Source organism: Acinonyx jubatus, chromosome E2 (genome assembly GCF_027475565.1).
Source record: "Acinonyx jubatus isolate Ajub_Pintada_27869175 chromosome E2, VMU_Ajub_asm_v1.0, whole genome shotgun sequence".
Taxonomy (NCBI): domain Eukaryota; kingdom Metazoa; phylum Chordata; class Mammalia; order Carnivora; family Felidae; genus Acinonyx; species Acinonyx jubatus.
The window spans coordinates 26,744,353-26,771,007 of record NC_069396.1 but is presented as its reverse complement, the minus strand read 5'-3'; the positions used below and the strand labels follow the sequence as shown (position 1 = coordinate 26,771,007).

General features: G+C 54.8%; 3 protein-coding genes across 5 annotated transcripts in view; 1 reads left to right on the top strand and 2 right to left on the bottom strand.

Moving 5' to 3' along the window:
* Positions 1-12,241, bottom strand: part of CNGB1 (cyclic nucleotide gated channel subunit beta 1) — an 85,749-nt gene extending 73,508 nt beyond the window's left edge. The window contains exons 1-3 of the mRNA XM_053211125.1: positions 9,289-12,241; positions 7,087-7,191; positions 934-1,183 (exon numbers count right to left, since the gene is read on the bottom strand). The gene's annotated coding sequence lies outside the window, so the exon portion shown is untranslated. The remainder of the gene's footprint in view (positions 1-933; positions 1,184-7,086; positions 7,192-9,288) is intronic.
* TEPP (testis, prostate and placenta expressed) lies at positions 5,578-13,834 on the top strand. Of its 3 annotated transcripts, none has more exons than XM_027075872.2 (8): positions 5,578-5,682; positions 6,439-6,663; positions 9,810-9,871; positions 10,137-10,311; positions 10,749-10,810; positions 11,037-11,086; positions 11,464-11,496; positions 12,635-13,833. In XM_027075872.2, the coding sequence occupies exons 2-8, from the start codon at positions 6,441-6,443 to the stop codon at positions 12,663-12,665; spliced, it is 636 nt and encodes a 211-aa protein (XP_026931673.2). In that variant the 5' UTR covers positions 5,578-5,682; positions 6,439-6,440; the 3' UTR covers positions 12,666-13,833. The 3 variants fall into 3 exon arrangements, with proteins under 3 accessions (XP_026931673.2, XP_026931672.2, XP_053067099.1); XM_027075871.2 differs by having other exon boundaries at positions 11,022-11,086; positions 12,635-13,820; XM_053211124.1 differs by lacking the exon at positions 11,037-11,086 and having other exon boundaries at positions 12,635-13,834.
* A 6,390-nt stretch (positions 13,835-20,224) lies between these two features.
* Positions 20,225-26,214, bottom strand: ZNF319 (zinc finger protein 319). Its single transcript, XM_027075874.2, has 2 exons — positions 26,077-26,214; positions 20,225-24,084 (listed from the first exon to the last, which is right to left on the bottom strand). Exon 2 carries the CDS (start codon positions 23,830-23,832, stop codon positions 22,075-22,077), a length of 1,758 nt encoding a protein of 585 aa, XP_026931675.1. The 5' UTR covers positions 23,833-24,084; positions 26,077-26,214; the 3' UTR covers positions 20,225-22,074.
* Positions 26,215-26,655: the final 441 nt, after the last annotated feature.

The window sequence follows — 26,655 nt, the reverse complement described above, 5'->3', positions numbered from 1 at the left end:
TTTGTAGCTCAGGAAACAGAGGCACAGAGAGAGGAGTAGACTTGCCCAAAGTGACCCGGCCGGTAAGCAGCCAAGCCAAGTTACATTCAGGTCCACTGGACTCCAGGTGTCTCACATCCACCTCCGGTGCTATTGACATTTGCCCAGGGTTGGCTTCTGCAGGCCAGTCCTGCAAACCTTTTCCCAGTTTGTTTCTGAACCTCCTGGAAATGATTAGGGAAGCTCTCCCCACTCCCAATTTTTCTTCTTCCCTCAGACCCAGTCATTTCCTCCAGGATGGAAATATTTGCATGGCCCTGCTGATTCCACATTGATAAGGGAGGCTAAGGTGGGAAGGGTGACTTCAGAGCCCAGGGTAACTATGATGCTGGGATCACCAGCTTTTCAGAATCTTCTGGAAAGCTAGGGAAAATACAGGTTCCTATGCCCCTCTAAACCCTCTGCGGGACCTGGAATCTGCAGGTCATAAGCTGCCTCTGAAGATTCACTAAGGTTTGAGTCCCACAGGCAGAGAGAGAAGCCCAGTTTTCCTGTCTTGCCCTATTCTCCAAGTCTAGATGCCTTGCTAGAAGGAGAGCATGGGGGTTCCTACCAGGCCCCACACCCAGCTACCACCTCATCCCGAGTTACCTGCTCGGATGCCAACCACCAGCCAGGAATTGCCTTGTCCCTGACACTTGCGGCTGGTCGCTCAGACACAGGGGGGATTAACAGGCAGCAGTGGTGCCGTGTGCAAAGGATTAGCAGGGGCCGAACAGGGGTGGGGAGGTGGTGGTGGAAGACAGGAGCTCCAGGCCCAGGCAGCCAGCAGCAACCCTCCAGGGGCCAGCAGGGATCTAGGTCCCAGGGAAGGAGCCCCATGTGGACCTGCTTGGGACACCATGAGTCACCAGGGGACCTCCCCAGGTTCCAGGGGCCCAGTTTGCCACATACCTTGACCAAGCCACAGGGTGGCCGGTGGGAGAATAACAGCTTGATGTCTCCATGTGATCCTGGGAGACTCTAGGTGGCAGAGGCTTGTCAACTGTCAGTCAGCAGTGGCAGGAGGCACACCCCAGCCCTCCAGCTTCAGATCCAGGACTCAGGCAGAGTCTCTCTGGGCCAGAGTCTTCTGCAGCTTGGCAGGACCTCAGTAGCCCCTGCCTTGGGCTCTGTCCGGTCGGCCATGGTCCCAGAGCTGGGCCTTTAGGAAGAATCCAAGGACTGAGGGATGGCTGACTGCCTGTGAGCTAGCCCCGCAAACTGAGGTCCGGCCCTAGCAGGGAGACAGAGATCTTCAGGGAGACAGGGACGGCAGCCCAGTGAAGAAGGGCTCAGCGAGATGACAAGAACTGGGTGAGAGTAGAGGAGAGGGGTAGCCAGCAAGGGATGGGGACTAGGTCACCCACACCATCTCCTGAGCTCCTCCTGTGTGCCCAGCAGTGTGCACAAGCAGGGCAGAGACACGAGTGTGTCAGTGGGAGGAGGGCAGGCAGGCCTCCATCCAGAGGGGGAGATTTGGGCCAAGCCATGAAAAGCAAGAGCTGAATGGACCGTGTTCCAGACAGAAGACACTGCAAGGGTAAAGTCCTGAGGCTGGAATGAGCCTGGATGCACCCAAGGAACAGGGAGGGGTCGGAGGGTTAGTGGGTATAATGAAGAGCGGTGGGAGATGAGATCGAGGTCGGCCAGGACAGATCACATAGGGCCCGTAAACCATGGTAAGGACTTTGGGTTTTAGTGGACGGACCAGGAAAGCCCATGATGATTTTGAACAGGGGCCAGGCACCACCTGTCCAGCTGATGTGCAGTGAGCATGTGCACTGGTCAGGAGCCTGCAGAGCAACAAATCATTCTATGACCGGATGACCCCTGGCTTCTTCCCTCCATATATATGCACATGAGGGTCATCCACACTGGTGTATGGCCAAAGTTTGTTTATTTTCCTCGCCCTAGAACCCCCTTCTCTTCTCCCAAGCACATCTGACTTTGCCCACTCCCCAGGGGCTCCGCTGCCTCCAGGTTGCTCAGCCCAGGGAGGGAGCCACACAGACCAAGCCTCACTCACACACAGTCCCATGCGATCACTCCTCCCCAGAGCCTCGTGCATGGCCCCTGTTATGCAACTCCCCAAGGTGGCTGGCATGGGAGGATGTTCTTTCTGCCAGCGAGGGCCAACAGCAATAACGGAGCTCAAGGTGGCCCCTGTGTGTCCTCCATAAATATGCCAGGCTGCAGAGCATAAGGGCTCCTCCCACAGCACCTCTGGCCAGGCCCTGGCTGGGGACAGCAAGTTCTTCAACTCTGCCCGGCCTCCAAGCAATGGCTGGTGAGATCGGTGATATTCACCCTCGCCTCTAGCTGGATGGAGGCCCATGCAGAGGTGACATGGCTTGGGCTGGTGGGTGGCAGAGGCAGAGAGAAAGGGGAGGGGGAGGAAAAGGGAGGTGTTGAGGGTGCAGCTCGGGCAACTGGGTGGCAGGTGGTGCCACTTACCCAAAAGAGGAAGCCTGGAGCTGGGAGGTGGGAGGAAGAGTTTGGAGGGGAGGGGAAATCATGAACTTTACTTTGGTAAGATGTCTGAGAGACGTCCAAGTAGAAATGTGCAGTAGCTGGCGAGGGCTGTGCGTGTGTGTCTGGAGTTTGGGGAGATAGAAATGTTAGGGGCACCTGGGTGGCTCGGTCAGTTAAACATCTGACTCTCAGTTTCTGCTCAGGTCACGATCTCACAGTCAGTGAGTTGGAGCCCCACGTCAGGCTCAGCACTGACAGTGCAGAGCCTGCTTGGGATTCTCTCTCTCCCTCTCTCTGACCCTCCCCTGCTCATGCTGTCTCTGTCTCTCTCAAAATAAATAAATCAACTTTAAAAATTAAAAAAAGAAAAGAAATGTTGGACTCATGAGCTCAGCTTCTACATGCTGTGTAAAGCCACAAGCCAGATTCAGAACCCCCGGGAAATTCAATGCAACTAAAGAAGAGAAGGGGACAAAGATGGCCCCTGGAGCCCTCTGGCACATGGGAGAGCAGAAAGCGAGCATGCTGCAAGCCAAGGGGAATGAGGCGCTGGGGGAGGAGTAATGGCACGGGACCCTGCATGAGTGAGGCTTGGTCTGTGCCCTCCTCCCTGGGCTGAGCAACCTGGAGGTAGCGGAGCCCCTGGGGAGTGGGCAAAGCCAGATGTGACTGGGGGAAGAGTAAGGGTTCTAGGGCGAGGAACATGAGCAAACTTTGGCCACACACCAGTTTGGATGACCCTCATGTGCACATATGTATGGAGGGAAAGAAGCCAGGCTCAAAAGACCCCAATGTCCGTATATACAAAGTTCAAAAGGGGCAAAATGAGCCTGTCTTGTCTATGGCTGCACACGTAGGTAGTAAGAGGAAAAAGAAAAGCAGCAGTCATGTGGTGACGTTATGCAGCCAGAGAGCGGTTACCTCTTGCAGGGGGTTGGAACTGGGGAGGAGCAGGTGGAAGCTTCTAGGGCCTGGCATCATTTCTTGCTTTCTTTAGCTGGCATCAATTTTTTAAAACAACTTTACTGAGGTATAATTTATAAGCCATAAAATTTTCCCATTTTAACTGTACAGCTCAATGATTTTTAGTAAATTGACTGAGCTTTGCAACCTGCACCATCCAGTTCTAGAACATTGCCGTTGTTGTCCCAATGAGACCCTTCATGCTTCATGGGAATCACTCCCCATACTCAGCCACAGCTCCCGACAGCCACTAATCAGCTTTCTGTCCCCTAAAATTGGCCTTTTTTGGACATTTTATATAAATGGATCATACAACAAGCAGACTGGTTTTTTGTCGGACTTCTTTCATTTAGCAAAATGTCTTTGAGGATCTTCCACATGGGAGCATATATCAATACCTCATTTCTTTTTAATTCTTGAGTATTCCGGGGTGCCTGAGTGGCTCAGTTGGTTAAGCATCTGGTTTCGGCTCAGGTCATGATCTTACGGTTTCATGAGTTCAAGCCCTGCATTGGGCTTTGTGCTGGTGGCATGCAGCCTGTTTGGGTTCTCTCTCTCTGCCTCTCTCTCTGCCCCTCCCCCATTCACACTGTCTCTGTCTCTCTCAAAATAAGTAAATAAACTTAAATTTTTTTTTAATTTGGGGGGCCCTGAGTCGGTTAAGCGTCTGACTTCGGTGCAGGCCATGATCTCATGGTTCACAGGTTCAAGACCCGTGTCGGTGTCTGTGCTGATAGCTCAGAGCCTGGAGCCTGCTTCAGATTCTGTGTCTCCCTCTCTCTGCCCCTTCCCTGCTCATGCTCTGTATCTCTCTCTCTCTCTCAAAAATAAATAAACAATAAAAAAAATTTAATAAACAATAATAATTTTTAATTCTTGAGTATTCCATGGTGGAATTTATTTACTCACTAGTCAATGGACTCTTGGGTTGTTGCACTTATTAGCTGTTTGAAATAATGCTGCTGTGAACATTTGCATGTAAGTTTTTGCCTGGACCTATATATTTTCAGTTCTCTTGGGAAGATTCCTAGGGGTAAAATTGCTGTTATATGGTAATTTTACGTTTCATGTTTTAAGAAACTGCTAATCAGTTTTGCAAAGTAGTACCTCTTGTCTTGACCTGAATAATAGTACACGAGCTCTCGCTTTATAAATTATTAGTTACATTCTATATTTATGCATTCTCTGTATTTTTTTATATTTTATAACGTTAAAAGAAAAATAAACTGGAGGTGGGGTGGTGAGTAGACTCAACTCTGGGAAAGTCTTCTCTGAGGAGTAGGGCTTGGGGGATGCTGTCTGGGAGCTGTATGGAGCCCTGGAGGTGGAGCAGGTAGGGAGCCAAATCCTGTGTGAACCTCACAGGAGGGGTCTCTGGACTTGTCACTCTCAGCACCTGGACAGTTGTATGTGGGGCATATGCCAATACAGGCAAACAAGTCAGACTCTCCTCAGGGTTTCCTCACATGTGGGGTCCATCACCAATGGTTGTGACCAGGATGGTGGGCAGGCCCCGGGGCTTTCAGGTGCTGGGCTTAGGCACTCATGACCTCTGTTTCCTGGGAAGGAGGGAGGGAGGCTGCAGGACTCCAGTGGGCCAGGGCTAGAATATCACCTGCTAATCCCTATCCTGCTGAGGCCACCACTCTCCCTGATCCCTTTATGCTGACCCTGGATACTGGCCACTGCTAATCGCCACCCTTGGAGACCCAAGGGCTGGCAGGCAGGCAGGGCAGTGCCCTCAGGTTTCCAGGAGAGCCCACAGTCGCCCTGCATGGCAGGACCTAGGGTCTTGCCTAACACAGAGCCTTGAGACCTAGAGAGAGACAGCGACTAGTCCAGGATCACACAGCCTGCCCTGGCTAGCCCTCATATGGCTGCCTCCAGGGAGCCCACTTCCTTTCGGACATTTCTCAACATGCCTGGCTTGTGCTAAGGCTTGGGAGACAGCAACCTTCAGGAAAGCTGAAAGCGGGGGCCAGTTCACAGCACCCTTGCTAGCTGGCTCCTCTCCTCAGAGCCTACAGTTGCCAGGGTTGCCGAGGAGCAGGCGTCCTCACAATCAGGCTGCAGTGGGCATTGTCTCCGCAGAATGTTCCTTTGTGCTCCTACTGTATAAGGCTCTGAGGCCAGCCCATCTTCCTGCCTCTTCTCCCCACTGAGTAGTCAGAAGAGCAGAAAACCCTCATAGGCCTGTGCATCTGGGGCCTGTGCCCTGCAGACAAGGTAGCCACTGTCGGTGGGTGAGGAGCAGTGTGTCCCTTCCCCCCCACTTCTCCCCGCCCCATTCCCCATCCTCCCCATGCAGGCCTACCCCCTGAGACAGCTTCCTCAGGCCAGTCACCTTGCCCTCTCCCTGCTCCTCCATGGTCCAAGGTCCTCGCTCCTCCTACCCACTTACCGCCCACCTCCCTCTCGCACCTGTAACTGGGTCAGGAAGAAAGCAAGCCGGCTCAACAAATTCTCCTAACGTTTAAATGACCGAAAGGCTGTGGGAATAGCCTCTCTTTAAAGGGAGGCACTGAGCAACCAGCAATGCTTTTGTAGTTCATATCTCTTGTAGTTCATGCCTCTCCCCTTATTTAAAACTTTCCTATGTCTCCCTGTAGAATTTTGAGTAAATGCCAGGCACTTTAGCTAAGGCCAGAAGTCCATAATTAGCTACCCAGAGGCAGACTGAGCTAAATTCTGAACCCACTTGCTGCTGCTTCTTCCTGATCATTACTTAAGAATAGAAGACTCTTACGCCTCCTCTTTTAGACCGTTCCCAACCACACACACCCTGTGCTCACCTGCCAGAGCCCTGAGCACGTCGTGTGTTTGCGCATGCGTGCGTGAGTCCGGGTTTCCCTGACACCACATGGGGAGCTCCTAGCCGAGGGTACATCGTCCATAACCGTTGGGCGAGTAGACAAATCCGCACTGGCCAAGGTCGCGCTACCCCACAGGAGAGTGTTTGGTCTGGGTGTCTCTGCTCCCCAGCCATGGCCCGCATCGTCGACCTGGTGCCCTGGAAGGACAGCTCCACCCACGTGTACGCGTCCCCGGCCATCTCGCTGCCGGTGGCGCGGACGCGCAACCAGCTGGCGGGCATGAAGCAACAGCTGTACCACCCGGCCCTGCCCAGCCTGCGCCGCATGGACATGGACTCTGTCAGGGCCTGTCTTTCAGACGAGCACTGCCGGTCCACCACCTACTGCCGCAAAGGTCAGGCCACCTGGCTGCCGCTGGTGTCCGCGGCCCTTCTGGGCCTTTGGGAAAGGAGTGGGTGGAGGGTTTCAAGGAGAGCCCTGGTAGAGGGCAAGGCCATCGGTGGCACATGAAAGCATTAAAAGGGCTAGTCCCAGCTCTGCTTAGGTCTGAGCCTCTGCTTCCCTATCAGGAAAATGGGGATGATAACAGCCCCTGCCTCGCAAGGTTACCGTGAGATTAAAACAAGCCAAGAGAAGCACTTAACGTAGTGCCCGGCACATAGTACGTGCGCAACAATGTGGCGGTTGTTATTCAGAGAGAGAGAGCTGTGCAGAAGTCAGTTGTCGCAGTAGTAGGAGTGATAATAAAAGCAATAATGACAGCTTCTGCCCAACCTGCTCTCCAGATGGAAAAGAGGAACAGCCTCCTCACGCTTACCGTGAATGGGAGGAGGACCTGAGCGTCTTTGGGGTGAAAAGGCCACATAGGCCCAAGGAGTAAGTCTTCATCCATTGAGCGGCTTGGGTGTGGAGGTGGGGGTGCCTGTGAATGAATGAATGAATGAATGAATGAATGAATGAATGCATGAATGCATGCATGGATGCAGGAATACACATTCATTTCCACACATTTATTAAGCACTTGCTTGGTGCCTGACACTGAGCTGCGGTGACGGGGAAGCAAAGGTGTCCTAGCTAGAGGGAACAGCATGTACAGGGACCTGGAAAAGAAAAGCTGCAGGAGGTGTTGGGTGAACTTGGGGGGGGGGGGGTTGGTTGAGCCAAAGGGTAAAGTTGGTGATCACAGTAGGAGCTGGGGAGGGGAGAAGGGCACAGCTCAGAAAGGGCCCTGTTGCTAAGCTCAGGGGTCTGGACTTGGGAGAGAAAGAGGAACCTCTGAAGACCTGAAGCAGAAAAGAAGTCTGAGCATTCTGGGGGTGGGGAGGGGGTGGAGGATGGCCCAGAGGGACCAGAGGTGGATAAGGGGGGTGGGTGTTAAGACACCGGGAGGGAACACAGTCTTCAGGAAGGAGTGACAGTGTCTTGGCCACAGGAGAGGGTTTCGGAAAGTATTTAGGAGATAAAGTAACAGGATTTGGTAACAGAGTGGGTGCTGAGCAAGAGCAGGGAGTCTGGAATGAGGCCCAGGTTGCAGCTGAGGTGACAGGTGGGGTGAGGGTGTCAGAGACTGCATGGAGACCTCCAGAGGTCCCGTGCAGAGCCCTGCAGGGACCAAGATGGGACATGCCAGAGGTGGGTGGGGAGGTGGGGAAGGGGGAGGGATGGAAGGTGAAGTGGGGTCCCCCCACCTGTCCCTCTATGAGGGAGCAGCCACGGGGCTCCCACTAACTGCTGCGTGGGAAGGCTCTTGGAAACCAGCAATTTACATTTTTAGGGAACGCTCTTGATTTAGATACGTATTTTATGGCAAGTATATGCTTTTAATAAAAGTAAGCAAGTCACAGCTTCAAAATTCAAAATGCTGTAATAATGTACGTTTTAACACCTTGCCGCCTCCACTCTCCACCTCTGCTGATTTACGGTGTCCATCTAGTTCCTAATGTATCCTTCCATTGTTTATTAATGCAAATACAAATATATATACTTCTGCTCCCTAACTTTTTACCATGAGTGTATTCAAACATAGAGAAAAATTGGAAGGATAATACTATGGACACCGGTTGCCTTCCACCTGCTTCGGGTACTGTATTACCATATTTGATTCTTCTCTCTCTAACACACACACACACTCACACTCTCCCACACTCTTCAGCAAGCAGCTCCCACTGCTAACAGCCTCCTCTGTGACACAATACCATTATCACATCTAGGAAAGTTAACAATAATTCCCTAACACATAATATGTGGTCTATATTTAAATGTCCCAAATGACCCCTAAAGATATCTCATAGCTTTAAAATCCTTTTGGGGGCACCTGGGTGTTGGTTGAGCGTCCAACTCTTCGTTTCTGCTCAAGTCATGATCTCACAGTTTCGTGACTTTGAGCCCCATCTAGCTCTGTGCTTGCAGCCTGGAGCCTGCTTGGGATTCTCTTTCTCCCTCTCTCTGCCCTTCCCCACGTGCTCTTTCTCTCTCAAAAAAAAAAAAAAACAACAAAACAAAAAAAACAAAAACAAAAAAACAATAAAATAAAATAAAATAAAATAAAATAAAATAAAGGGGCGCCTGGGTGGCTCAGTCGGTTAAGCGGCCGACTTCGGCTCAGGTCGGCTCAGGTCATGATCTCACGGTCCGTGAGTTTGAGCCCCGTGTCGGGCTCTGTGCTGACGGCTCAGAGCCTGGAGCCTGTTTCAGATTCTGTGTCTCCCTCTCTCTGACCCTCCCCCGTTCATGCTCTGTCTCTCTCTGTCTCAAAAATAAATGTTAAAAAAAATTTATTAAAAAAAAATAATAAATAAATAAATAAATAAATAAATAAAATAAAATTCTTTCTGGAACCAGACTGCAATCTAGGATTGTGCATTGCAACTGGGTGTTACATATCTTTAGTTTCAGTCTGAAATAGTCTGCCCACTTTCCATTTTTCCCTCATATCGACTTTTTAGAGTTCAAAATAGTTACATGATAGACAGTCCTACATTGTGAATGCGAGTGATTGTTTCCTTAGGGTGTTGTTTACCTTGACTGTTTTCTGTAAACGAGAAGCTGGTTGGGGAGGCTTGATTAACCAGGTAAAACATCGCTGGCCAGAATCTTGCATGCTTGCCATAGTGCTTCAGCAGGAGGCACATAATGTTGTTATCCTGCTATTCGTGATGCCAAGTTTGATGACATAGTTAAGGTGATGACCTGAATGTATATTCTTCTCTGCCTCCAGTCTCCTCAGTTTTGTGCTTTAAAGCAAAAGGTAGCATACAGCATATACTCTTCTGCACCTTGGAGTTCCTGTATCGAGAATTTCCTGTTTATTTTAAGTAGCTGCATAGCCAGGATGTATCAGAGTGTATTTAACAAGTCCTTGAACGAGACACTTGAGCTATTCCCGGCCATTTTCTCTTACGAACAATGTTGAAATGGGTAGATCTTTTACTCATATCATTTCCCAGTTGTGTACCTGTAATGTGGGATAAATTCCCAGAAGTAGGACTCGGGTCCAAAGTAGAGGAGACACCTACCTCTTCCCTCCTTTTTCTTCCTCAGATGACTTTGACAACGCCTACTTCACACTTTTCGGTGTCCCCAATAAACCTCTGCAGTGCTTGGTGAGTGTCCTTTGCTTCTGGCCCTGGGTTTGCTCAGGGGAGACGGTGTGAAGGCCCTGCCTGTGCCCAGCCCCAAGTACCTCTGGTTCTCCAGCTGCCTGCTTGTGGCCCTTCCCCCTTCCCATCTCCTTTAGGGGCTTCAAGGCCCTCCATCAGGCCCATGGGTCAGATGGGCCAAGTTATCAGCTCCTGTCTATGGGGCGGTCTGGGTCGCCCCCCAGGCTTCGGCACCTACCACGCGGCCCTGACTCCCATCGCCCGGCAGGACATCACCGAAACCGGCCGGCGACTCCGAAACAGGTGCCATGAGGGAAAGCTGGTACCCATCGCGCCGGGCATCAACCGGGTGGACTGGCCTTGTTTCACTCGCGCCATTGAGGACTGGTCCCGCTTCGTGTCCTCGGCTGGCGAGTTCAAGTTGCCCTGCCTGAACAAGAGGGGTCAGTCTACTGGGCGCGGAGGATGCCATAAGGCGGGAGAGACCCGGGAAGCCAACTGCGGCTGGGGGCTGAGGGGGGCGGCATCAGGTGGGCTGTGGCAAGGACAGCGGGGAAGCTGAGGAGCAGCTGGGCACAGAGAGCGAGCGGGACCGAAATGGGCTGAGGGACAGGGAGGTGGGGTTCGTCTTGTGGAGGAGGCAGGGGCCAGGCCCACGCCAGAGGACGCCATTGGGGCGGAGGCTGCGCGCGGGGCTGGTTCTGGGGCCCTTGGGGCAGGGTTTGGAGGCGGGGCTTGTTCTGGCGGGGCAGGGGAGGCGGGACTGGCTCAAAGAACAAGTGTGTGGGCGTGGTTTGATCTAGGGGCGGGCTCAGGTAAGAGCGGGGGCGGAGTTTGTCCGCGGAGGGCTGGGGGCTGCCTATGGGCGGTCTCTCCGCAGTGGAGAGTTTCAGTGGCTACGCGGTGCGGTACTTGAAGCCCGAGGTGACCCAGAACTGGCGGGTAAGGAGGGCTGCGCGCTGACCTGTCCCTGGGGACCAGGGGGTGGGGAAGAAGAGGCTAACACGGGGGTCGGGGAGGGGAAAGGACGCCCAGGCAGGGTTTCCCAGTCCCCAGGGCTAAGATCTCCGGCAGAGAGCAATGTGCGGGGCGGGGGCGGGGGTCAGTGTCCCCCTAGATTCACGGACCCCCCATTCCTCTGGCCCTGCGCCAGTACTGTCTCAACCAGAACCCCAGCCTGGACCGCTACGGACAGAAGCCCCTGCCTTTCGACACCCTGTAAGTGACGGCACAGGCCCCGGGACCCCATACCTCAGGGAGGGAGGATGGGCCTCAGAGTACATGGCCATCTTCTTCAGAGTACACTTAGTGACTCTTGAAACTGTGAGACCTGGGAAGAACTGCTGGGCTCCAATACACCTCCAAAAAATTGCAGTCTCAAAATGAATGGGTGTTTAATTCCTATCAAACGGAACACCCTGTCGCCCAGTCCCCCCTGGCAACCCCACCCTTTCGGAGTGGAGGCCTTAGGTGGGACGAGGGTGGACTTTAGTAATCCTTCTGGTGGGATGGCGCTTCTGGAGATGGGAGTGAGGTTCCTGGATAGGGTCGCCCTTCCCCACCTCGGGCTCACCTTCCTCCTCCGTTTTTCGCAGGAATGCTTACCGACGCTTCGGCTCAATCTACAGGTAGGGGAGTGACCCCGCCCCTGCTCGCACCTAGCCACTCGCCCGTTGGGGCTGTGCCTCTGCCGCCTCTGGACTCTGGGGATTCTCAGACCCCACTGCACCCATGGGGCCTTGCACCAAGGGATTGGTACCTCCTGGGTGATATTGGGGACTGAGTTGCCTCCCTCCTAAGAGATCCTCGCCAGGCAAAAGGATGGCCTGCTGGGAGATGGGGGGGAGCACGGTGCCTGTCTCACCAGATTTGGCTCAGACTAGGCCAAAAGGAGGAGGGTTTACCAGGGAGGAAAGCGGCTGGAAAACTAAACAGGCATGTAAGACACATGATGGAAAGAACTGAGAGTTTGCCTTCCAGGATGTGGATAGGTGGTAAGGGCTGAGGCTCATGTTCCCAGCAGGAGTGTGCAAGGTATTCAGGCATCTTCATCATTTGGTCATCTCCCACCTACCCAGCCCCCTTCCCTCCACGGCAGCAGTACCAGACTCCTGGGTATCATCCAAAGGACCAGCACAACCAGGCACTCCACACCTTTGCTGCTGCTGTTGCTGGGCCTAGATAGTCCTTCCCTCTCTGCCTGGAAAATCCCTCCCCACCCTTGAAAGCCCAGCCTAGATGTTCCATCCTTCTTGAAGTCTTTGCTGATCCCCTGCCTCTCCCCTCTAGCTTAAACCCCCTTGGGTCGCTCACCACATGTGCACGCATATCTGACAGCATGCAGACTATGGCATTATACTTATCGTTGGAGAGCTTGCCTTCTCTCACCCACCCTGTGCACACACAAGGGAATGCTTTCTGATTTCTTACTGCTACATAGTGCCTGCTAGAGCAGGTGCACTAAATGTTTGAAAAATGAGCAAAGCAGTACATTATCAATGGGTAATCAATGGGAAACAAAAGATGAGGCAAGGTGAAAGTGGAGGAGGGGGGGCTTGAAAGTCAAGCAGAGTCACTGAAAATATATAAATAAAAGGAAACAGGGAGCCATTGAGGGCTCTTGAGCCATAGAAAGGCAGGATGGAAGGTGTGTTTTCAGAGCCTCGAGGACAGGGTGGTGGGTTTGGGGGAAAAGCCTAGAGAAGGACAGCCTGACTTTCCAGGACACCCTGGAGGCCCCTGCCTCACCCCTGTTTCTCTCCACAGTCGTGTCAACTACCTCACCCCCTGGCATTAATCTGTGAAAAGGAAACCAGTCCTCAGGCTGCTGGGCTGTGCCATCTCCGGTTCTCCAGCAGGACAGAGCGGGTATGGTGGCACCACCCATCTCCCTAAAAGTTCAGCCGGACTGGAAATAAACCTAATGCTCCCCCAGGAAGGAACCAGGCACATATGTGCGTGTGCGTGTGTGTGTGTGTGTGTGTGTGTGTGTGTTGTACGGACTGGGAGAGGGGTCAGTACCTCAGGATGATGATGTCCTACCTTTACCTGTCTCCTGCCAACTCCTGAGGACTGGTGGGAGGCTGGAGAAAGCTGTCTCATGACCCCAGGTAGAGAGTCAGAGTCTAAGCCCCAGGGCTCAGCCAGGGGTGAGGTGTAGAGATAGGCTGCCTGCAAAATGGGTTTTCCCTATGCCCCATCCCCTGCTTGCAGCCTCACAACCAGGCTCCCTCCACTTCAGATGCTGAACTTGGGCCCGGGTCAAAAGGAATTGTTAGACACCTCTCTCAAAAGCTTCCACCATACCAATATACTCTGGTGGGGGGCTTCTCTGGGCCTGGCAGGCTCTGGTGGCCTAGAGGCAGCCTCTGGGTGTAGAGCAAGCATTGTCTGCTCTATCCACAGAGCTTCAGGACTAGCCCTCATCTATCCAAACTACAGAGAGGAAAGCACGATGTCCTGGGGCCAGCCATAGGCAGTCCTGGGCCAGGGCCAGGATAACCGAACTCAAAGGGGTTAAGGAAGAGTGTCTCTGGCATGGTTAGAGAGCCAGGATAAATGTTGAGCTCCCAGACCTTCTAGATACCCCATCCACATCCCACTTGGTGGGCAGTGTGCAAGGACAGATCCCAATCAGGTAAATAGCCACCCAGCTCAAACACTGTTTGAACAAGACTCTGCTGCTAGGATCTGGAACCTCAGGGATCCATGAACCTTGTGAGATCATGAACAAAATGATGTGTCCACCCACATATACATTTTCTCATGGAGAGGCTCCTTGTTGTCATCTGATTTTCTGGAGAGTCAGCGTCCACAAAGGTTAGGTTACTTACACCCTCCCCATCTCCTTCCACTAATATTTACTGAGCACCTACTGCATGCAGGCCAGGTCTCATGTGGAAGGAATTTTTTTTTTAATTTTTTTTTAACATTTATTCACTTTTGAAAGTGAGAGAGACAGAGCATGAGTGGGGGAGGGGAAGAGAGAGAGGGAGACACAGGATCAGAAGCAGGCTCCAGGCTCCGTCCGAGCTGTCAGCACAGAGCTCGATGCGGGGCTCAAATTCACAGACTCTGAGATCATGACCTGAGCTGAAGTCGGATGCTCAACCGACTGAGCCACCCAGGCAGCCCTCGTGTGGAAGGAATTTAAAGACTACTACCAACCTCTTATTTCTGGAGCCTATATTACACTATTCAGAGCACAATGCCATGTGGCTCATTTATCTCCTCCAGACCTCATGCCCTATAAACACTCTGCAAAGCGACCAGAACCAACGCTATCCCACATCACAGATGGGAAAACTGAGGCCCAGATCAGGAAGTCATTCACCTCCAGCCAAACCCAGGGCTCAGGACTCAAAGAAAGTCCCAGTATTTGACACGGTATTCATGTATAGTTTGCACTCAAGATTTGTAGAATAAATTATTTCCCAGAATGGGAAGTCTTTTATTCAATCTCGGGTAAAAAAACAAGGAGATGAGTTGTGTTGTTTTCTGATAATGCAGACAGAGGCTGCCTAACAGACACTAGGCTTTTTAAATTTCTTTTAGGGGTGGAGGTGATGGGTACTATCCTTATACCGAGGTAAGGAACCGTGGTGTCTGTTTGTCCTCATGTGTGGGGTTCTGCTGACAACAGAGCCGGAACATGGGGAGGAGCAGACAGGAAGAAGTAAGCAGACCACAGAGTCCCTGCATCCTTGAGGGCCTATTCAGAAGGCACCCAGCCTCCTGCCATTTCATGCAGGAAGAAACCCTTTCCTCCAAGCCCAAAGGGCAGTCCACCTGGCTTGAACCTTGGGAAGCCACAGGCAGAACCTCGTGAGGTGTCAGAGCCACATTCTGCAGCCCTGAGTGCCACCCCCAGCATGACAGCTCCGAGAATGGATAGATTTGCCCAAAGCTCACATCACAACAGTCCTGCCCTGTGTGGGTCTTGGGACAGCCAGAGGGCATGCTTCAGTATTCCAGTGAGAATCAAGTCCCTGGGAGTTTTTTCCTGGCCCTGCTTCCTTGACACTGAATGACTGGGCAAGGCCCTCCAGGAATTTGGCCCAGCAGATATTTGAGGCCTTGTCTCACCCAGTGCTGGGTGTGGGAAAGACACAGACCAGATGCCATCCCTGCCTGTGAGGTGCTTCCAGTCCTAGTAGGAGGAAGGCAGGCCCAGCTGATTCAAACCTGAAAGCAGAAGGTGAGAATGTGGGCACACCTAGGCCACGTTCCTCAAGCCCAAGACACTGTGAATGGTAACCCACACCAGCAGTTTAACTTGGTTCTTGCCCACCAGGTATACACTGAATCCTGATTCCATAGGCATAAAAACATGTGCCCAAGAATGAAGAAAATACAGAGTAGATGAGCATCAACGAGCCTGATTCGCTATGCACTTTCTATTTTTTTAAGTTTATTTATTTATTTTTTAAGTAATCTCTATGCCCAACATGGGGCTCAGACTCAGGACCCCAAGATCAAGAGCCAAACACTCTTCTGACTGAGCCAGCCAGGTACCCCCGCACTTTCTAGTTTTTAAGCACGAGATAATGTATGAAGTAAGCACTTTGCAGACACCATGAGATGGGTAATTTTAAACCTGTGTTATGAATGACGAAATGGATTCAGGGAGGTTAAATGACTGGCCCAAGGTCATACTGCTGGTGATTGGCAGAGCTGGGAATTGAAGCCAGCATCCCTGACCCTCGAGCCTGCAGCCACCACATTCCACCGCCTTTCTGCGATGAGAGAGATACAAGCCAAGAGTGGGGAAGAAACCAGAGGGGGCTTCCTGGGGGTGAACACATTTGTTAACCCCATCCAGAGGCCAAGAGATGGGAAAAGCCCCATTCCTACCCAACCTGGGGCCACTGTGCCCTGGCCTCAAAGCCCTCTCAGCCTCAGGAGGCTCTTTACTCATCAATAGATCATGTTAGGGGCACCTGGGTGGCTCAGTCGGTTAAGCATCCGACTTCAGCTCAGGCCATGATCTCACGGTTTGTGGGTTCGAGCCCCGCATTGGGCTCTGTGCTGACAGCTCAGAGCTTGGAGCCTGCTTCGGATTCTGTGTCTCACTCTGTCTCTGCCCCTCCCCTTCTCACGTTCTGTCTCTCTCTGTCTCAAAAATAAATAAAACATTAAAAATTTTTTTTAAATAATTTCTATTGGGAAAGCAATAATTTAAAAATCAATCAATCAATCAATCACGTTAGAAATCCTCCCTATGGCCTCTGCCCTGGAGACTGTCCAGCTTCCATGGCCCCACCTGCAGGTCTTTTGGCCAGTTCCCAGCCCACCTCCCTGGCCCTGGGCCTCAAGGCATTACTCCAACACAACCCCCCCTCCCCCACCAGACTCCTTGCTGTTCTGAACACAGCAGGCTCTTGTCTGCCCTTTGTTCAAAGCCTTCATCCTACCTGAAATGCTTTCTGCACTTCTTCCTAACCAAATTCTACCATTTCTCCCAAGCAGGGCTCCCTCCAGGCCTCGCCTCTCCCCCCCCCCAGTCTTCCCCAAGACCATGAGGACCTGACGGTAGCTATTTTGGGGGGACTGACTCCTAGCCTCTGGCCCACAGTTGGTTCTAAGGAAATACTGCACTTGGTGGCTCCTTTCCTCTGAGTGAATGCGGGTGCTCAGGAATGGGGCCTGGGGCCCCCCAACACCAACAGTCAGATCTGGACTAAATGAAACAATTACTACAAAGTAATAGTTGTGTTTATTACAAAGTAACACAATACACATCCTCACCCAGGGCCTGGGGCGGGCAATGGGGATGGATCAAGGGTCAGGGAGGACTCACATATGATATTTTGTGCTAAAAGTCAGCAGCTCTGACATTTCTGACCCTACCGTTTGATACATGAAAACCTCAAAAGTCCCTCATCTGAAGTTTCAGTTTCATGCCCTGCAGCACCCGCTCAGTGCCCAGCAAGCTGCCGGTACTGGTAATGCTTGTGGATGAACAGAGGCAGGAATGCAGACCTAGGTTTGGGGCTGCACACACACAGCGAAGGGGGAGACCCCGAGCGCACCCCCTATTCTCACCCCTTCCCTTGACCTCCTTTTCAGGGCCCTGAGGAGGACTGGGCATTCTGGGCCTGGAATCTTGGTAGATTTGTGAAAATCAATAGCGGCCAAGGCTTTTCCTGGAGCCGTGACCTTCAAGGAACAAAGAAAGTACCCGTTTGAGGATGGGATGTGGAACTTATCACAGGCGAGCCTGGCCCAGGCTGGGAGGCCCCGGGCAAACGTCCAAAGCCTGAACAGCCCATGGTCCTGGCTGAGGCCTGCTCCAGAGGAGGGAATGAGGTGGGGAGGTAGAAAGTCAGGACGGAGGACTGGAGACAGAGGTTTCCACAAAGGCGTCTGAGGAGGCCTAGGCTCTTTATGGAGCTGCTTCTGCACGGATGGGGAGACAGAACACAGCAGCTTTAATCCCTTTTGGGAGTCAAGGGCCCACCAGAGGGCCGGCCGCCCCCTCTGCCGGATGGTGAAGAGCTTTCCTGCTGCCCTGGCCAGACCGGGTGCCGGCACCAGTCCCAGCCATTGTGCCTGGCTTCCTGGCCCACAAAGAGTGGGTTGGAACCAGAGCCCCAGGCTTCAGCGGCCAGAGCTCGAGGCTTGTGAAATTCAGAGCCGAGGGCTGTCCCAGCCTCTCTATCTGTTCCCCACCAGGCCAGACCCCACAATTCCAGGCCTCTCTCATCACCAAATGCATGGCTTTGGGATCTCAGGGGTCAGCCCAAAGGGCGTACTCAAGTGCGCCCTGCCCATCTCATGGAGATGCTATGAGGCTGTGACCAGCCGGCAGAAGAAAAGGGTCTTATGAATGGCATGGTGTGTATGGGTGGGGAGAGCCCTGACATTCAGATGGGAGAGTTAGGCCAGCTCCCTTCGGCCTCTGGCCTCCCACTGTTCTGCTTTCCTGAGTGGCCGCTACATGCCAAACCCTCCACACAGGCCATTTCACTGTGCCCTCACCCTACACCCAGAGGACAGCAGCATCTAGCTCCATTTCACCGATGAGGAAAATGAGGCTTGAGAAGTCCCACCACCTGCCCAATGCTTTGTTGCTGCTGAGTGGCAGAGCGGGACTCTAGCCAGGTCTGACTGTGGTGCTCTTCACCACAACATCACGCCACTGCCACCATGGATTGCGAGCACAGGCTCCACCCCCAGAGAGCAGGGTCCTCCCCCCCCACCTCCCGACCCCTGTGCAGGGCCAAGCCCACAGCCAGCCACACAGTGGGAGAGTGACAAAGCTATTGAGATGACAGGCTTCCTACGAAAGTCATCTTTGAGGGCCCAGCCTGCCCTGGCAATGACTTCTAGGACCTGGGAGAATGCCACCACCCCTGCCCCACCCCACCAGTGCAGCACGTCTGTCCCAGGAGGGGGTGGGGGATGGGGTGGTACTAATTCCAAAATGGGGGGTTTATGTCGGCCTCTCCCTCTTGTTCCTCTCAGCTCTGTCATCCAGGTGTCAGGTGTCACCTCTCACCCCAAGCAACCACCCTCTTCCTATCCTGTCAGTGGTTGGGGCAAAGGGAATGACTGCCCAGAGACTAAAGGAGGTAGTGCTGGTTTACATGGCTAGTCACAATGTCTGGAGTGCCCTCCCGAAAATGGTATGCTCTACAAGAGGGAGGCTCACATCAGCTATGGGCCACAGGAGGCTGTGGGGCTCCTGGGCAGGTAGGTGGGAGGTGCGGTCAGCTGCAGTGGGCAGTTGCTTACGCCAGTCTATGCTGTCTCTGTCACTTATGACTGAAGCAAGGCTGAGGCAGCAGGACAGCAGGCTGGAGGCCAGGAGAGGCAGGCAGAGGAAAAGAGGACACGGGTTGATTCTATCACCTTCCCAGAATCAGAGTGTCAGATCTCCAAGGACCCTCAGAAATCAGAGTCAAGACCTCTGTTTCAGATGGGGATTTGGGGCCCCAGGAGGGGCAGTCAACAAACGCCTGGGGTCACTTTTTATCAAAAGACTAGGACTTGAACCTGGACATACACCCAGGCTCCCGGGCTCCATTCAATGCCCTGGTTTTGACACAGGCTGGAGCCCTGAGGCTGAGGGCCAGGTGGGAGCCTTAGGAGACCGGCTGTTTTGTGTGAAGAGGTGGGGGTGGGGACAGAAGAAGAGAACATCATCATAGGCCCCACATGAGCTCAGCTATAGCCAGCCAGGTTTCCTCCTGCCCCAAGGCACATGAAGACCACTCCATTCAGGAAGGGCAACCTGAAGCTATTAAGCACCAAACACATGCCAGTGCTTTCTGCATTGCATGTGTCTGTGCAACGTGGGTGGGTTTTGCCTAAGGTCACTCAGCTAGAAAGGAAGCCAGGCTTCAAACCTGACACAGAGACAAGGGGCCTGGGTGTCCTCTTGCTGACAGGTGGACACCTGCAGGAAGGGCCACATGGCTCCTCAAGGGAGGTCCTCCCATGGGCACACAAAGAGGGGACAAGGGGAGTGTTAGTTCTGGGTCACATCTGAGGTTCCTCTTGGCCTTTCTACCAAGACTTCTGCACACAGTTTTGAGCCCCCTGTGGCCCGGGCAGCTCCTTGTCCTCTTGACTTTGTGCCCTCACCACCCCCACCTCCAGGGCAGGGTGTTTGGCCACCCAGCTAGCCACCCTCCACTGGCTCTCAGATGCCCAGACCTGGGCAGGCTTTCTCCCTCTCTCCCTTCTACCCCTGCCCTTGAGAAATGGAAGGAGCCAAGTCACAGCTGGCCCACTGGGACACTGGGGCAGGGGAACAGAAGAAAGGTGGGTTGGAAGGCCGAGAGGGGACATGGACATGCAGATGGCCATGTGACAGGGTGAGTACAAGTAGGGTGAGAGCAGGCAACCCTCTGGGGCAGGGCATCTGCCTGGGGCCACTGCTGCCCCAAGCAAGCCCTGGTTCTCCCCTGGGGCTGAGCAAGCGCTCCTGCTTCCTAGGCCAGGTTCCTGGCTTCTGACCATCCACAAGCTGCCCATCCCTCACAGCCCAGCTCCCTTTGCAGGAGCTGCAGTTAGACCCCTGGGGAGGCCAAGAGGCTGCAGGCCTATTCCCTGGGGCCCTGGTGAGCACCTTCACAGCTTGCCCACCAGGGCCTCCACACGTGAGGCCCTTTCATTCTCACTGCAACTGAGCAAGGCAAGGGTTACCTCCCTATTTTGCAGATGCAGCAACTGAGTCCCAAAGAGGTGTAGTGACTTGCCCAAAGCTGTGTGACCACAGCATTCAAAACTTGGGATTCAAACCCAGCCTTATGTCGCAGCCCCAAGCCTACCACCCAGGCCTGCACACCTCTCTCTCCCTCTCCATGCCCCATCATCCCCCAGTGGAAGAATGACCAGAATAAGCAGTGCTTTGGTCTGTGATGGTCAATGTCTTTACTTCTAAAGCATACATTGGACTCACTATATATTAACATCAAAAGGGGCTATCTAAAATGGAGTCATTCTTTTTAAAAATCCAAATTTTCACATTTTAATAGAAGATCCAAAATGACATGAAATTAAACTATACAATGTTATGAACAGTATAACAACTGCTTTTAGAAAGCAAAAGGAAAGGGGGGAAAATGAGCAGTTGGGCCTGTGGTCGGCCTGGGTTCCATGTCTTTTGAGGCATTGTGACAGAGAGCCAGCACCGAGGGGAAGGACCGGCCCCTCTCCGCAGGCACAGGAAGGGAGCCCAGTCTCATAGAAGAGGCGGATGTGGGCTCTTCAGCCTTCTCAAGGTGACAGTGAGACAGTGGGGCCTCTCTGCTCCTCTGGGCCCTTGGTGCAAGCACTGATTAAAGTCTTTCAAGACCCACACCCAAGGAGGAAGGCTGGTAGAGCACAGGGGCACAGCTGGGTTCAAAAGAATCATTTTGATAATAAAAGTCCTCTGGGCTTCCCAAGGAGGGGAGGAGATCACTGGCCAGCGATCTCAGTCGACTCCAGCCACCTACTGGTTCCCTTAACCCTCTTCCCCAGCCTGCTCCCTATTGCCCCAGATACCCTTGACCCCTGGTGGTCAGCCAGAGACCTAGAGGGACCCCAGGAGGACCCCTGAGGGAATGCTCTGGCCTTGGAAGTCACTGGATGTTGTCCAGGGCATCTTGGCAGTGCAAGACCCCTGGGGTCCAGGCCAACAGCCAGACTGATGGGGAGGGTGCCCACGGGCTGGGAGAGCACTGTGGGATCAGAGTCCTTTCACCTCCCCCACCCTCAGTGCCCAGGCCTGGTCTTGGCCCAGAAGCAGAGCAAAGGCAAGCTGATTGGGGCTATTCCCTTGACACTTTGGTTCACACCTTCAAGGGGGAGGACACTTGTCTGCATCCACTGGTAAGATCATGCACTTGGCCCTGCTTCCTCCCAGGCACCAAGGTGGTCTAACAATCCCCTCCTTTCACATCAGCGGTCCTGTCTGGCCGAGAACACATTCCCCAGAGCTTGGAACTATGCTGCAAAGGTAGGAAGGGGCACTTCTCGAACAGCAGGATTAGCCCTCAGTACAAAAGCTGCCTTTCCTCCTTTCCCTGTGGATGGCACTGTCCCTGGCTGAATGTGTCACAGGAGAGCTTCTCTGCCTCCTCCCTTTGGGCCGGGCCAGTTCTCTCCAGGCAGACCCAGCTCACAGACGTGCAGCCCTCCTGTTATGTCTCACGATCAGAAACTAGAAGGGCACATCACCCCTAGCTGGAGCAGACCGACAGGCCTGTGGCTCACCTCCTGGTCCCCAGGACCATATCACAAAGCTGGCCTTCTCCCTCAAACAGCAACTTGAAGGAGGATGCCCTACATCCAACCCACCTATGGGGTCTGGCCCTTCTCCCAGGCCCTACGATGGCCATCCTCCTTCCTAGAAACTATCTGGTTTCTAATTAGGCTGAAAAGTTTGGGAAGGTTGGGCTGGCACCAATCCCTCCGCAGGGTAGAGACAGGCCACTTGACTTCCAGCCTGGTTCCAGGCCACCAGAGACAAGAGAGGCCGATGGCTCTCAAGAAAAGGAATCTTGTAATGGGAAAGAGGTTTGTGGGATCAGGACCAGCCCCAGCAATCTGGCTCCCCCACTTCCAGGTCCCCAATCCCCCACCCCCACCCCCTGGCTGCCCAGTGCCATCTGTCCTCAGGGTCACTCAAGGCCCAGGGCCTCAGACCACGGGCCAGGTAGAGGGCTCAATGCGAGGAGTCTGGGCGGGGACAGGATGGGGGCCAAGGCGCTCACTCAGGGCAGGCAGGCGGCTACCTGGTAGGCGCCCTCCGCAGCCGCAGCCGCCGCGCTGTGCTGCGCGCTGTGCTCCTGCAGTAGGGCCACGTCCAGGAAGCGCTCGCCGCACCACACACACTTGAACTGCTGCTCGCGGGCGTGCACACCCTGGTGCTTGTTGAGATGCTCCCGCTGCTTGAAGGCCTTATCACAATTGGGGCACTTGTAGGGCTTCTCTCCCGTGTGCACCCGCCGGTGCCGCTGCAGGTCTGACGCGTACTTGAAGCGCTTCTCGCAGTCCGGGCACTTGAGTGGCTTCTCGCGGGCTGGGTCACAGCGGTGCTGCACGAACTCCGAGGATGAGAAGAAGCGGCGCTCGCACAGAGTGCAGCGCAGAGGCTTCTCGGCTGCCGAGCAGTGGGCCAGCTGGTGCTTCTGCAGGGCCGATGCCCGCTTATAAGCCTTGTTGCACACGGGGCACTTGAAGGGCCGCTCGGCCGCGCCCGGCAGGCACTTGTGCCGCAGCAGCTCGGCCGACTGGTCGAAGCCCTTCTGGCACACGGGGCACTTGAAGAGGGTCTCGAGGGTGTGCACGTGCTGGTGGTAGAGCAGGTGGCTGGGCTGCCCGAAGCCCTTCTCGCACAGGCCGCACTTGAAGGGCTCCTCCGTCTTGTGTGTGCGCCGGTGCCGCATCAGCGCATACTGCTGCTTGAAGCCCATCGGGCACAGATCGCACTTGAAGGGACGCTCCGCGCTGTGCGTGCGCTCGTGCTGCCGCAGGTCAGACGGCCGCTTGAAGGCCTTCTGGCACTCGCCACAGCGGAAGGGCCGCTCCCCGCTCGGCGTGCATGGGTGCTGCAGCAGCTCCGAGGACTCCTTGAAGTGCAGCTCGCACACGTTGCAGCGGAACAGGTGATGCTCGCCCGAGTGTGCGTACATGTGGCGCACCAGGTGGGAGCGGTGTTTGAAGGTCTTCTCGCACACCGCGCACTTGTAGGGCCGCTCGGAGCTGTGCGTGCGCTTGTGGTGCACCAGGTGGGACGACTGGCTGAAGCTCTTGTCGCACAGCGTGCACTTGTACGGCTTCTCGCCCGTGTGGATTCGCTCGTGCCGCGACAGCTCCGACAGGTGCTTGAAGGGCTTCTGGCAGATGGAGCAGCTGTAGGGCTTGTCGGCCTGTTCGGCGGGAGCCACGGCGGGCGGCGCGGCTGCCGGGGGCAGCGCAGACGCAGCGGTGGCTGCGGGCTCAGCAGCCTCGGCGGGCTTGTAGGTCTTCTCGCAGATGGAACATTTCACGAGGCCACCGGTGCCGCTGTGCGCGCTGTGGTGCTGTGCCAGCGAGGTGAGCAGCGAGAAGCCCATCTTGCAGACGCCACAGACAAAAGGCTTCTGTTCGGCCTGCACACACTGATGTTCCAGCAGGTCGGTAGCCTGATGGAAAATCTTGAGGCACTGCGTGCACTGAAACGAGCGGTCGTGGCCCGCCAGGCACTGGTGCTCATGTGGGCTGGACAGGTGTGCCAGGTCGTGACCGCACACACCGCACTTGGGGCCCGGCTCACCAGCTGCCTGCAGGGGCACGTGCTGCGGGGGCTGGAGGCCCGGGTCGGGCTGCAGGAGGATGCCATAGACAGCACAGCCCAGGGGGTTCTCAGCTGAGCCTGGGGGCAGCGCGTGCTCAGCCAGGGCCGGCGGCGGTTCTGCATGGTGCTGAGGCTGTGGTGGCTGAGGCTGCTGTGGCTGCGTCTGTGGTGGCTGCTGCCAGCTTTCCGACATGCTTGGGAGGATGAAACAGGGTTTGGAGAGTAATGGCTTCAGTTTCCCACTTAAGGTGATCCAACCCAGACAGAAGCTGCCTAGGACCAGGTATGGACAAAAACCTCAGACAAGGCACGGAAGAGGGACTGGTCAGACCGCCCAAGTCATTAACCAAGATAGATTACAAGGCTCTGCCTGCAGGACAGGGGGCTCTTCGAGGCAGGATGCCAGCAATGCCAGAAAGGCTCTGCCCTTCCCCGATGATTGGTGCTGTAGAGAAGAGAAAAGTCGTGAGCTCAAGGCAGAGATACACAGCTGGTCCCTGGGCCCTCTCCCTGTTCTGCCTGCACTTGCCACACCACTGCCACATCAGGGAAGGGATAGAGGTTCAGGGCTGGAAGATGTGCTGTCTTCACACAAGTCCACAGAAGTCTGCTGGCAGCTCAGCTCCTCCAGCAGAAAACCTCCCAGCTCCCCAGCCTATGACCAGCCCTCTTCAGTCAGCTGTCTCACAGATAAGGGGCTGGGATGATCTTCCCATAATACAAGAAGTCATAAATTCTGCTCATGCTCCAAAGGAAGAGGGAGGGGAAGACTGACCCGTTATGCCAAAATAATTTTAGCAGCATAACTTTTTCTTTTTTTTTTTTTTTTGCAAATAGATTCTTACTTGGAAGCCCAATATATTAGATAAAAGCAGAGACGCACTGGTGCAGGACTCCCTGAGGCCTTCCAGCTCCTGAGAGCCCTCAATCTCAACCCAGGACATTGGTGCTCAGGATAATAGCCTGCCGGAACAGAGAACCAGGCCTCCCAGATCTGAGGGCCCAACAGCAAACAGCCTCACAGTCACTATTTAAAACAGCTACAGGAACCGAGGAGCATCTCAAAAACCTTCTTTTGTGAAGGACTGAACCACATCCCTCTCAAGTATTCCCCAGGCCCTCTATCCTGACCATATGCCTGTTCTTTCTCCATACAAAAGTCTGGTTGGCCTGGCAGAGACCTTAGCCACTGTAAGATGGGGGGTAGGTGATAGGGCTGTAGACCCACCCAGCCTGGAGGTCTCCACAGCAGAACATGCCCCCACTCTAGTTATCTGCCTGAGCACCAAAAAACTCCTGAATCCTCTGAATCTGACAGTACCAAGGCCTAGAGGAAAAGGTAAGCAATTAGAAGTTTGCCTCTACAATGTGGGAAGTAGCATGCTAACCACAGAGCATTTCTCCTCTCTCCAGGACAACCTGGAAAAGACAACCTTTCCAGAGAGAGCCCTGTTCCCTTGCTCCAAGTCCATAACATTTTGGGTTATCAATGGAAGGTAAAGACCACCCAGCCCAGGCAAATCTCTAACTCACCACTTTGTGGCAGCATAAGGTAACAACAGTGAGAGGGAAGAACTTTTAGAATTACAGGCAACCCACTTTCAGGTTTCCAGCTCCTCTGCCTCAAACATCAAAAAGTTTCTAAGTTTTCTCCTGAGGGAAAGAGTAGGAAAAAAAAAGGGGGGGGGGGATGCCTTCACAGGCCAGCCCTGCTGCTAACTGTTCTGCCAAAGAAACATAAGAATCAGGGGGGAAAACTGTCATCCACAGCATCTTCCGGGAAGGAAAGAAGGAAAGGAGTCACTGCTCCGGGTCAACGCAGCAGGTTGCATGAGCAAGCAGGTAGGAAGCCTCCCCCAGGAAAGTGGGGAGTGGGGCTACTTTGAGCGCAATCTAGGTCCGGATGCGCCAACCCAGATGATTTTTTTTTCCCCGTTATGAATGGCTGCCAGAACCAGGATCCCCGGTCCTGGGCCCCCAGCTGCACTGCCCACCCCTGCCCTTTCCAGGAAGGTAGAACGGGGAGGCCTGATAATTCCGCAAAGAGAGACGAGTGTAAAGGAGGCAAAGGGAGGCCCCCACCTGCGTCCCAAGCCAGCCCTTCCTCCTCCCTGGAAAACCGAATGAAAGGCGATCACCTCCCCACCGCGGGCACTGCTACCCGCCCAGCTGGGCTGCCTCCTGTCAGCCCTCACCGAGAATGGCCAGGCTGCTACGGCCAGAGCGCCGGCCCCGAGGGCGATTGAGCCCGAGGAAGGCCCCAGGGCCGCAGACTGGGCCCGGTTAGTAGCAACGCGCCCAGAGGCCCAGGAGGCCGCCGGGTCGGGCCGGAGGTGGGGGGGAAGTGGGGGGGGGGGCGGGCGGACTGGCTGGGAAAGGGGTGCGGCGGGCACGGGAGTAGCCCCCAGACGCAGCCCCAGACGCCCCGGCTGCTCACCTGCTCCAGGCCGCCCGCGGGGTCAGGCGCGGGGCGAGTGGCGTCCGGCTGCTCTCTCGGCTGCCCCTTTATTCCGGCTCCAGCGGCGGTGGCGCGGCCTACGCGCACTGCCAATCCCCGGCCTCGAGTAGCGGCGGCGGCGGCCGGCCCGGGGGCGGGGAACCAGCTAGCGGTGGCCGGGACCGAGGAAGCGACGTGCGCGGCCGGGATAGCGGGGCCAGGGCGGAGGAGCGCCGGGAGGGCGGACGGACGGACCGACGGCCTTGCAGAGACCGGCGGACAGGCGGGCGGCGCGGGGGCCAGGGAGGCGGGGCCGGGGGAGGAGCGGCAGCCGGGGCGGCGGCGGCTGCGGGAGGAGCGGGCGGCGCGGAGCGAGGCCGCCCCCTGCTGGGGACCCCGCGGCCAGGCTGGGTCGGACAGTCAGGCGTGCGAGGTGGCTCTCCAGTTACCCGGTCGGCACTCCTCAACCGACCCAGGGAGGGCGCTCTCTTCCGACCAACCTGTTTGGCCTCAGGGGAAGGAGGCTCCAGCGGCCCGACCGGGGGCCCGACGCCAGCACCTGAGAAGAGAGGCCTCCTA

Coding starts and splice junctions, on each gene's coding strand:
- TEPP (XM_053211124.1), top strand. CDS start 6,441: ATGGCCCGCATCGTCGACCTGGTGCCCTGGAAGGACAGCTCCACCCAC. Junction 6,664..9,809: donor CACCACCTACTGCCGCAAAG/GTCAGGCCACCT, acceptor TTTCTTCCTCAG/ATGACTTTGACAACGCCTAC. Junction 11,497..12,634: donor CGCTTCGGCTCAATCTACAG/GTAGGGGAGTGA, acceptor TTCTCTCCACAG/TCGTGTCAACTACCTCACCC.
- ZNF319 (XM_027075874.2), bottom strand. CDS start 23,832: ATGTCGGAAAGCTGGCAGCAGCCACCACAGACGCAGCCACAGCAGCCT.